The sequence below is a fragment of the Salvelinus namaycush genome, chromosome 24, assembly GCF_016432855.1.
Source record: "Salvelinus namaycush isolate Seneca chromosome 24, SaNama_1.0, whole genome shotgun sequence".
Lineage (NCBI taxonomy): Eukaryota > Metazoa > Chordata > Actinopteri > Salmoniformes > Salmonidae > Salvelinus > Salvelinus namaycush.
In genome coordinates, this window is record NC_052330.1 from 3,451,091 (window position 1) to 3,463,493 (window position 12,403).

Sequence of the window (12,403 nt, forward strand, 5' to 3'; positions counted from 1 at the left end):
GGGTTTCCAGCACAGCAACAACAGGGCAGCCTGACACATTTTAAAGCAACAGTACAGTTTTTAAAAGATGAAGACAAGAGCCTGAGCATTGTTTTATTTAACTAGACAAGTCAGAAAGAACAAATTCTTATTTTAACATGACGACCCTGGGCCAATTGTAAGCGGCCCTGCACTTTGTGCAAAAGACAAAATATGAAGAAATATCCAACTAATGGTAAGGACTCATAACTACTACATATATTAAACATTATTTGTAAGATACTATTTTCAGATTCAGGCTTCCCTGGAGAATGCCATTTTTCATCCTCTGGTAGTTAACCAAATCAAATATGTTCCTCCATCTCTTAATTCATTTGTGAGTCTTAAATGCACTTCAAATCTAATTGTATTTGTCACATGCACCGAACATCAGGTGTAGACACTACAGTGAAAACCTTACTTACAAGCCCTTAACCAACAATACAGTTATGAAAATACCTTTAAAAAAAAGTAGGAGATAGGAATTACAAATAATTAAAGAGCAGCAGTAAATAACAATAGCGGGACTATATACAGGGGGTACCGGTACAGAGTCAATGTGCAAATAGTTTGGGTAGCCATTTGATTAGCTGTTCAGGAGTCTTATGGCTTGGGGGTAGAAGCTGTTTAGAAGCCTCTTGGACCTAGACTTGGCGCTCCGGTACCACTTGCCGTGCAGTAGCAGAGAGAACAGTCTATGACCAGGGTGGCTGGAGTCTTTGACATTTTTTAGGGCCTTCCTCTGACACCGCCTGGTATAGAGGTCCTGGATGGCAGGAAGATTGGCCCCGGTGATGTACTGTGCCATACGCACTACCCTCTGTAGTGCCTTGCGTTCGGAGGCCGAGCAGTTGCCATACCAGGCACTGATGCAACCCATCAGGATGCTCTCGATGGTGCAGCTGTAGAACTTTTTGAGGATCTGAGGACCCATGCCAAATCTTTTCAGTCTCCTGAGGGCGAATATGTTATGTCATGCCCCCTTCACGACTGTCTTGGTGTGCTTGGACCATGTTAGTTTGTTGGTGATGTGGATGCCAAGGAACTTGAAGCTCTCAATCTGCTCCACTACAGCCCCGTCGATAAGAATGGGGGCGTGCTCGGCCCTCCTTTTCCTGTAGTCCACAAGCATCTCCTTTGTCTTGATCACGTTGAGGGAGAGGTTGTTGTCCTTGCACCACAAGGTCAGGTCTCTGACCTCCTCCCTATAGGCTGTCTCATTGTTAACAGTGATCAGGCCTACCACTGTTGTGTCATCAGCAAACTTAATCATGGTGTTGGAGTCGTGCCTGGCCGTCCAGTCATAAGTGAACAGGGAGTACAGGAGGGGACTGAGCACGAACCCTTGAGGGGCCCCCGTGTTGAGGATCAGCGTGGCGGATGTGTTGTTACCTACCCTTACTACCTGGGGGAGGCCGTCAGGAAGTCCAGGATCCAGTTGCAGAGGGAGGTGTTTAGTCCCATGGTCCTTAAATTAGTGATGAGCTTTGAGGGCACTATGGTGTTGAATGCTGAGCTGTAGTCAATGAATAGCATTCTCACATACGTAGGTGTCCCTTTTTTCCAAGTGTGAAAGGGCAGTGTGGAGTGCAATAAAGATGATGGCATAGCAGTAGGACGCCTGTTTGTCTTGTCCCGTCCCATGTATATATATTTTTCATATTTTTTTAAATCTCAATTTCCATCTACGGACTGAACACACTCTCCTGCAACCCGCCTCACCCAATGTGGTACGGATCTGCTATTTTTTACACTTTAGAACAGGAACCCCCATCAGAGGCTAACCAGCTATTTAGCTACTAGCTAGTAGTCAGTTAGCCACTGCTAGCGGCCTTGTCTGTACATTATGCCTTGAATCTATTCTTCCACTCTCAGAAATCTGCTCCTTTTACTCTCTGCTCCGAACACACTAGACGACCAGTTCTTATAGCCTTTAGCCGTACCCTTATCCTACTCCTCTTCTGTTCCTCTGGTGATGTAGAGGTTAACCCAGGCCCTGCAGCCCCAAGCTCCACTCTCATTCCCCAGGCGCTCTCATTTGTTGACTTCTGTAACCGTAAAAGCCTTGGTTTCATGCATGTTAACATTAGAAGCCTCCTCCCTAAGTTTGTTTTATTCCCTGCTTTAGCACACTCTGCCAACCCGGATGTCCTAACCGTGTCTGAATCCTGGCTTAAGAAGGCCACCAAAAATCTTGAAATTTCCATCCCTAACTATAACATTTTCAGACAAGATAGAACTGCCAAAGGGGGCGGAGTTGCAATCTACTGCAGAGATATCCTGCAGATTTCTGTCATACTATCCAGGTCTGTGCCTAAACAATTCGAGCTTCTACTTTTAAAAATCCACCTTTCCAGAAACAAGTCTCTCACCGTTGCCGCTTGTTATAGAACCCCCTCAGCCGTGCCCTGGACACCATATGGGAATTGATTGCCCCCATCTATCTTCATAGTTCGTACTGTTAGGTGACCTAAACTGGGACATGCTTAACACCCCGGCCGTCCTAGAATCTAAACTAGATGCCCTCAATCTCACACAAATTATCAAGGAACCTACCAGGTACGACACTAAATCCATAACCATGGGCACCCTCTTAGATATCATCCTGACCAACTTGCCCTCTAAATACACCTCTGCTGTCTACAACCAGGATCTCAGCGATCATTGCCTGCGTCCGTAATGGTTCCGCGGTCAAACGACCAGCCCTCATCACTGTCAAACGCTCCCTAAAACACTTCAGCAAGCAGGCCTTTCTAATCGACCTGGCCCGGGTATCCTGGAAGGATATTGACCTCATCCCGTCAGTAGAGGATGCCTGGTTGCTCTTTAAAAGTGCTTTCCTCACTGTCTTAAATAAGCATGCCCCATTTAAAAAATGTAGAACTAAGAACAGATATAGCTCTTGGTTCACCCCAGACTTGACTGCCCTTGACAGCACAAAAACATCCTGTGGCATTGTGCATTAGCATCGAATAACCCCTGCGATATGCAACTTTTCAGGTTAGTCAGGAACCAATATACTCAGTCAGTTAGGAAATCTAAGGCTAGCTTTTTTAGACAGAAATTTGCATCCTGTAGCACTAATTCCAAAAAGTTTGGGACTCTAAAGTCCATGGAGAATGAGAGCACCCCAGCTGCCCACTGCACTGAGGATAGGAAACACTGTCACCACCGATAAATCTACTACAATCAATAATTTCATTAAGCATTTTTCTACCGCTGGCCATGCTTTCCACCTGGCTACCCCTACCCCAGCCAACATCTCAGCACCCCCTGCAGCAACTTGGACAAGCCCCCTCGCTTCTCCACCAAAATCCAGACAGCTTATGTTCTGAAAGAGCTGCAAAATCTGGATCCCTACAAATCAGCTGGGCTAGACAATCTGGACCCTCTCTAAAATTCTCAGCCGAAATTGTTGCAACCCCTATTACTAGCCTATTCCACCTCTCTTTCGTATCGTCTGAGATCGCCAAAGATTGGAAATATGCCACGGTCATCCCCCTCTTCAAAGGGGGAGACACTCTAGACCCAAACTGTTATAGACCTATATCCATCCTGGCCTGCCTTTATAAAATTTTCAAAAGCCAAGTTAACAAACAGATCACCGACCATTTCGAATCCCACCGTACCTTCTCCACTATGCAATTTGGTTTCCGAGCTGGTTATGGGTGCACGTCAGCCACGCTCAAGGTCCTAAACGATATAACCGCCATCGATAAAAGACAGTACTGTGCAGCAGTCTTCATTGACCTGGCCAAGGCTTTCGACTCTGAATCACCGCATTCTTATCGGCAGACTCAATTGCCTCAGCTTCTCAAATGACTGCCTCGCCTGGTTCACCAACTACTTCTCAGACAGAGTTCAGTGTGTCAAATTGGAGGGCCTGTTGTCCGGACCTCTGGCAGTCTCTATGGGGGTGCCACAGGGTTCAAATCTCGGGCCGACTCTTTTCTCTTTATATATTATTGTCACTCTTGTTGCTGGTGATTCTCTGATCCACCTCTACGCAGACGACACCATTCTGTATACATTTGGAACTTCTTTCGACACTGCTAACAAACCTCCAAACGAGCTTCAATGCCATAACACTCCTTCCGAGGCCGCCAACTGCTTTTAAATGCAAGTAAAACTAAGTGCATGCTCTTCAACCGATTGCTGCCCACACGTGTCACTGGACAGCTCTCGGCTGTGCTTCCCTTTGTAGTCTAATAGTTTGCAAGCCCTGCCACAGCCGACGAGCGTCAGAGCCGGTGTAGTAGAACTTGTTCACATCTTCTCAGTAAATAAACAGATGCACTCGTACAGTAGTGTATTGATATGCTTCCAGTAAAACACTCCAAATAAAATCTGAAAAGTTTATTCCCTGTATTCAGAGAAAAAACAATTACCAGAGAACATGAAATCAGAAATTCCAAATATCAAGTTTACAAAAACAGGATTTCACAGGTCTAAAATAAAAATGGTAGCAAGAGGTGCAAATATGGAAAATAAAGCCAACATAATTCACCCTAAATTAATAATCAGCATTTCAGGTAAATCACATTCGTCAATGTTACAAAATGACCAAATTACACCCTTAACGGACACCATCAGTGGCATGTTTCAATTCAACTCTCCCCTACTTTTCATTAAAAAACAAAGCAAGGCCTCCCGGGTGGCGCAGTGGTCTAGGGCACTGCATCGCAGTGCTAACTGCGCCACCAGAGTCTCTGGGTTCGCGCCCAGGCTCTGTCGCAGCCGGCCGCGACCGGGAGGTCCGTGGGGCGACGCACAATTGGCATAGCGTCGTCCGGGTTAGGGAGGGTTTGGCCGGTAGGGATATCCTTGTCTCATCGCGCTCCAGCGACTCCTGTGGCGGGCCGGGCGCAGTGCGCGCTAACCAAGGGGGCCAGGTACACGGTGTTTCCTCCGACACATTGGTGCGGCTGGCTTCCGGGTTGGAGGCGCGCTGTGTTAAGAAGCAGTGCGGCTTGGTTGGGTTGTGCTTCGGAGGACGCATGGCTTTCGACCTTCGTCTCTCCCGAGCCCGTACGGGAGTTGTAGCGATGAGACAAGATAGTAATTACTAGCGATTGGATACCACGAAAATTGGGGAGAAAATGGGATAAAAAAATAAATAAAAAATTTAAAAAAAACAAAGCAAAGTCACACTCCTCATAACCCTCTTCCTTGAACAGAAATGGACATTTAATGAAAGAAACAATACAAAAATAGTTGTCCTGTTTTTAGTTCATGTAACCTTGTCTAGTTTCTTTTGTTCAAAAGACCCATCTTCACCAATACATTTGTCCTTCAATCAATTAGCCACTCCGACAAAGAATAGACCCAAACAAATTATAGGCTTGTCTCCCCGCCCATAGATCACTGTCGCCGTTCGAATACTTTCCTCCCTTCCTTGGAGTAATCAATGATCAGATTCAGTTGAATTGGTGAAAGCAACAGGTTGATAACCTTGCTCTCATCTATCCAATCACTTCTAGATCTGTGATTATCTCAAGGGAGGGTGAATGCACGCTGTGTATTCGAAAAGGGCCACTGTCCCCCTCCCTCTTTACAACCTCTACCAAAAAGCCAAGGATGAAGTTGCCCCTATGTACTGGTCCCGAATCAGTTTGGGCTTTTTACTTCCTACTGGTTTTCATTTCAGGGTGGAGTAAACTGATCCTAGAGCTGTGCAAAGGGGACAACCTCTTGGCTCCTTTCCCTTCCTATCTTTACTTCCCAGCTTGTTGGGCTTGACGCCGCAGCAGCACGTAGATCTTCTCCTTGATCCAGTCTTTGTTGTACGGCTGGTATGTCTGAGTGTCCGCCCGGTATCTGGATGGAGAGGAGGTGGTTCGTATTCATTAGACAACAAATGCAAGAAGAAAAAAAAAGACACATTTGTCTTTTTTACCTGGGGTGTATTCACTAGGAAGCAAACATAACGAAACGTAGAGGGACCTACCTTAATTTGTCCAATAGAAACTCTCGTTGTCGTTGCAAAATGCAACTGTTTGAAAGGGTTTGGACTAATGATTACACCCATTGAATTGTCCAATAAGAAACACTAGTTTTCTATCACAAAACATTTTGAATACGACCCAGGAGAGACATGTCAATAACATAACTTTGTTCTCATGAGATGAAGCCTTAGGGTCAAATAGCCTACTGGACCTCATTATTAGTGGGGTGAAAACAGAAGGTAATTCTTAGTCCCAATCTAAAGTTGACCCCTAGCCCCCTAAACCTTAGCCACTTTTGACAGCTCCTCAGAGCTGTGAAATGACTGGATAGAACAGGGTCGTATTCACTAGGAACGAAACGGGGAGGGATTACCTGATAAAGGCTTGTATTCATTTTACATTGCAAACCGTATTGCTAGTGTGGACTAATGAGTACAATCCTGCAGTATAGTATTAGCTCGATTAGCACTCTAGTAAGCAAGGTGAAGTTTAAGCTACACCATTAGGTGTAGCATGCTAGCTGTTCCTGTAGACTTCGCCATTACACTAACGCTAATTAGCGATGGCCCCAGAAACGACCTCAAACTTCCTTCAAACTGCAGGCAGAGACATAGAAATGGTACTGCACTATCCCTTTAACAGTGAGGTTGTACAGTATTACTTACACTAAACAGCTGAGGTCCGCCAAATCGTCAATGAAGTCAAACAGCTGGCTGATGTCATAGGTGATGGAGGGACTGTTGGGGTTCATCCTCTTCAGGTGCTCCTCGTACATTTTACACACACCTGGATTAAGAGGGACACAGGGCGAGACATAGAACTACATGTGAAAAATACTTAAGTTACGGACAAAACACCTCGCCAACAAACTAGATTCTGCAGCAAGCCTTTTTTCTTTTTCTTGAGCGGATGGTCAGGAGGCCGGGAACATATGAAATAATTTGTAGACTGCAAATTGACCGCAAGAAGCCCAAACATATATTTGACTAAAACAATCATTTCAAACCTTGCTTACATTTGTATGCGATTACATCTCGTATGTGTGGGAATACTTTGGAACAGATTTCCAAAGCTAAAAATCACTTGGAGCTGATTTGCTGGTGTACAGTCTTATGTCAACCAAATCAAGATATTTTAAAACATTTTAACTTTAGAGCTGAAAACTTGTAGGGCCAGATCTGCGGGTTGGGGACCCTGATGTTGATGTTCTGGTCAGAGTTGATTTGATGGCCACCTGCTGCTTTTAACCATTTGCTGGCACAGTGCGCTTTATTTTTTACACTAGGGTCGTGTTCAAAAGGGCACACTGTAGCAAAACGGCGACGTCAGCTAGCTGAGCTCATGTGCAGAAACGTCATCTCATCTAACGGTTGTGTCGCGCATGTGCAGGTCGTCAAACCAAAGGCATTCCTTTGCTATAACGTAGTTTTTGATGAAAGTGTCAGCTTGTCATTTTCACGAGGTTGTAGTAATGACATGCTCAGCTACGTTAGAAATTGGCTCAAATCTAGGTTGTGCCTTTAGATTGAAAAAAATTAACAAATAAGGACAAATTGAACTTCTACCGTCCACTTCCCAAACCACGGTCTGGTCTGTGGGGTCTGCTTCTCAAGGGCATTCCCCGGAAGTATTAGCCAGTTGGAACTCTTGGTTTAAAAACTGTTGCACTCTGTCTGTAGATTGACTCTCACCCTCCATGCATTCGTTGACTGACTCGTAGTCGGCATATGTTCTCCCCTCTGGTCTCTTTGTTGGCTGGACAAGCAGAATTGTGTGTGACTGCAAAACAGAGAAACGAGAAGAGTTATCACAGACTACGGCTGACCACAACTGGTCGATCGTTTGGTCGACTGAGATTGTTTAGTCGAGCAGTAACACATTTGACATTTGTTATGGATCCACACTAGCACTCTTCCTGCAGTCCGGCAAAATTAAGGCAGTTATACAATTGTAAAAACATAATACATTTGTTACAGAATTCACAACACACTTTGTGTATGCCCTCAGGCCCACACTCCACTACCACACATCTACAACGCAAAATCCATGTGTACGTGTGTGTATAGTGCGTATGTTATGTGTTAGTATGCATGTGTCTGTGCCTATGTTTGTTGCTTCACAGTCCCCGCTGTTCCATAAGGTGTATTTTTACCTGCTTTTAAAATCTGATTATACTGCTTGCATCAATTACTTGATATGGTAGAGAGTTCCATGTAGTCATGGCTCTATGTAGTACTGTGCGCCTCCCATAGTGTGTTCTGGACTTGGACTGTGAAGAGACCTCTGGTGGCATGTCTTGTGGGGTATGAATGGGTGTCCGAGCTGTGTGCTAGTATTTTAAACAGACAGCTCGGTACCTTCAGCTTGTCAACACCTCTTACAAAAACAAGTAAGGAAGAAGTCAATCTCTCTTCCACTTTGAGCCATGAGAGGTTGAAATGCATATCATTAATGTTAGCTCTCCGTGTACTTTTAAGGGCCAGCCGTGCGCACCCTGTTCTGAGCCAACTGCAATTTTCCCGAGTCCCTCTTTGTGGCACCCGACCACACGACTGAACAGTAGTCCAGGTGCGACAAAACCAGGGCCTGTTGGACCTGCCTTGAGTGTTAAGGCAGAGCAGCTCTAAGTGTTTGTCATTTCAGTCGCTGTAGTAGCTGACGTGTATAGTGTTGAGTCATCCGCATACATAGACACTCTCGCTTTACTCAGTCAGTGGCATGTCGTTAGTAAAAATTGTCAGTATCTCTGTCTGACCGCAGCGACCGTGCAAATAGCAGGCCCGGAATGAAGCATGACTAGTAGTGATTTAATGACGCTTTGAACATATTGCGACCTCTAGGTCACACAGAGACAAGCCGTTTTCGAGGGGCCTAAACAGCTACCCTGGAAAATTCCTTCTACCCGGATTATGTTTGAGAGGCTTCCATTAAAGAACACCCTCTGTGTTGTTAGACAGGTAACTCTTCATCCACATTATAACAGGGGGTGTAAAGCCATAACACATACGATTTTCCAGCAGCAGACTGTGATCGATAATGTCAAAAAGCTGGACTGAAGACATGATTGGTTGACGGTAGGTGGGGGCGGTACATCCTGTATAAACAAACTCACTTCCTTGACAACAGCGCTGCACTGCTCTGCGAAGTGCAATAATTGTGAATGCCCTGACTTTAGCTGAGGCCATATCACCGTAAATGCTGCATGGCCAATGCAGACTTCGGATTGACCATGTGCCCAGATGCACTTCTCTCCAGAATGCGCTCTCCCTCAAAATTGTACACATTCATTGTTTCATAAATTCATTGTGTGAATTGTTTGCGTTTGATTGTTAGTGTATATAAATTCCCCATTACATATCACCAGTAGGACATTTACTGTTAATTCCTATCATTTATAATCTACAATGTTTTACTTTGGTTACGGTCATTTCTTTTAATGCATTTATTATTATTATTCCAATCTTGCTGTTCTCATTGTCTGAGTGGACACATTGTTTGCAGAGTGCACAACCTATGTGACACGGCAGGTAGCCTAGTGGTTAGAGCGTTGGGCCAGTAACCGAAAGGTTGCTAGATCGAATCCCTGAGCCGACGAGGTAAAAATCTGTCGATCTGCCCCTGAACAAGGTAGTTAACCCACTGTTTCTAGGTCGTCATTGTAACTGACTTGCTTGATAGTGTCGTGGCTTTACTTTCATTAATTTGATGGCTGTTATTTATTCAATCAACTAACTGTATAATTGTTACCCGATTTAAATTAATCATGTAACAATTAACTCATTAGGATTTGGGGCACCACGGAAGAGGTTGTGTAAAGACGCTCATCTCCCGGACAATCACTGGTATGGCTGATTAACTGTCAGCTATACAAAAATATCTAGACAAGCGAACTCTTCACACCATCCTATTACTCTTTTCAAATCACCGTATTCTCCTACCATCATCACGGCTGGCTACCTTCCAGAGTGAACAACAGTAGAACCTGTCGGACAATCAGAGCCTTACCACCGTGCCGCTGAAAGGCCAACCCACATCCTTCCTAAGGCGGCCTGGTTCAGACAGAGAGACGGCAAACAAAGGCACTCACACGTAAATACATTCACGACTTCTTATTCCAAACGGGTAGCTGTTCGTGTGCATAGTATATGAACACTGTGGGAAAAGTTCTAAAATGTATCCACGATAAGTGTCCCTCTTTCTCTCCCCCCACTATTCATTTTCTGCGTAACAAGCCACCATATGAAAAGAGTTCGCTAGGGACCCGTTTCTCATGTATTAAGGGTGTATGTTTATTCTGTGTTATTTAATTAGCTAGTAAATAAATAAGCCAATTTGTCTCGAACCGAATGATATGACACGAGGTAATGATTAATAAGATGACTGTTCATCAATGTAATAGATATACCTTCTAGAGTTTAATTCGGGAGATGGTAACTATTTAAATAACCTCTTTCGTGGTTCCCCAAATCCTAATGAGTTAATTGCTACATGATATATATATTTTTTAATCGGGTAACAATTAAACATTTATTTAGAGATAGCAGTCATCAGATTAATTAAAGTATAGTCACAACAATAGTTATCTAAGTAAGTTACTGAATTAATAAGGTGATGGGCCATCATATTGTGTAAGCTTTCTGCCATGTTTGAGAAGTGAAAGCCCTTTGGATGAGTTCTTTTGATCTCCTTGTTTTTATTCTCCTCTGTTCTCAGCCCACCTGCTCCTCCCCCATCTGCTCCTTTATTAGCCTGATACACAATTAATTGGTATATACAGCCTGAAACTAATGACTACAAAATCATGTAAATGTTCCTTGTTTGTTTAATAAAATAACATCTTTACACACTACTGGTTGTCTGTGGTGTTGGTCCTTAAGATGGTCGAAATTTGAGACAATATCAACAGGAATGTATTTTTGACCTGACTTTTTAGAGTGCTGGTCCTGAAGTTGACATTTCTATCACCAGGCACACGCTCAAAACAATATAAATACCCGCTGACTTCAGTTAGTATGTGTGCACAGTGTTTGCTCATGACCGAAGGCACGTACACAAGACTTTTGTATCAAATTTTGACCATCTGAAGGACCAACACCACAGCAGGTAAAGGTCAAATGTAATTTTATTAAACATTCTTGCTCGAAAGGAACATTTAAGATTTTGCAGTCATTAGTTTCCTGCTGTATATGCCAATTAATTGTGTATTACAGCCTGATTAAATCAGACTAGGACTGTATCAACCGTGAAAGAAAAAAATGAGTGGCTTTTCCCTTTAACATGACCGACCTACCTACCTAATAACGCACAGGCTAACATTAGTAGCTATATTTAGCTCATACCATTTAGACAAATTAGAAACTATAGTAGTAGCTAGTAAAGTCGCCAGCTCATGCCAGAGCCCTGTGGCTCGGGCTAGTGCTAGCCACAGTAAGCTATCTTAGAGTATGCCAAACGATTGAATAAAGGTTTATCTTGCAATATATGAAGAAAAACTCCCATAAACAATCACTCTTACCATGTTTGTTCTGGTCTCCAAACTAGACTTGCAGATTCAGTGTTTAATTTGCTGTTATATTGCTTTGCTATCCCCGTGCAATGCAGCTGTTAAGGAAAGAAAGGAAGTAGAGGTAGATTCTCTTCCGGTAGAAAAGGTCAATGTCTACTTCAAAGTAAAAGCACCAATTTGTTAAAAGTGTTTTGTACCTTTTATTTAACATTAATAAACTGGGGTCAGACTCAATGTAAAAGGGCAGTGGTGTAAAAATACTTTAAAGTACTTAAGTCGTTTTTTGGGGTATCTATACTTTACTATTTTATCTTTTTGACAACTTTTACTTCACTAGATTCCTAAAGACAATAATGTACTTTTTACTCTATACATTTTCCCTGACAACCAAAAGTACTCCTTACATTTTGAATGGTTAGCAGGACAGGACAATGGCCCAATTGACACACTTATCAAGAGAATATCCCTGGTCATCCCTACTGCCCCTGATCTGGCGGACTCACTAAACACATGCTTTGTTTGTAAATTTTGTCTGAGTGATAAGAGTGTGCCCCTGCCTATCTGTAAATAAATAAAAACAAGAATAGCGTCATCTGGTTTTCTTAAAAAGGAATTTAAAATTTTACTTTTCATTTTGATACTTTATTATGTTTTAGTAATTACATTTACTTTTGATACTTAAGTATATTTAAAACCAAATACGTTGTATTTTACTCAAGTAGTATTTTACTGGGTGACTTACTTTAGTCATTTTCTATTAAGGTATCTTTACTTTTACTCAAGTATGAAAATTGGGTACTTTATTCAACCCTGTAAAAAGGAAATAAAAAGTGTATGATACAAGAAGAAGGACACCATGATTCAACAGATTTGTTCAGTTTATTGATATCAACAATGACAGAAAGAACAGAGAAATGGTGCAGGTCAGATTTTG

The 12,403-nt window shown here is 43.1% G+C and overlaps 1 protein-coding gene across 1 annotated transcript; it reads right to left on the reverse strand.

Annotated features, from left to right (window-relative positions):
• Positions 1-5,079: 5,079 nt before the first annotated feature.
• Positions 5,080-11,589, reverse strand: LOC120019603 (enhancer of rudimentary homolog). The gene is made up of 4 exons (XM_038962937.1): positions 11,479-11,589; positions 7,655-7,742; positions 6,629-6,749; positions 5,080-5,835 (listed from the first exon to the last, which is right to left on the reverse strand). The coding sequence occupies exons 1-4, from the start codon at positions 11,479-11,481 to the stop codon at positions 5,733-5,735; spliced, it is 315 nt and encodes a 104-aa protein (XP_038818865.1). The 5' UTR covers positions 11,482-11,589; the 3' UTR covers positions 5,080-5,732.
• Positions 11,590-12,403: the final 814 nt, after the last annotated feature.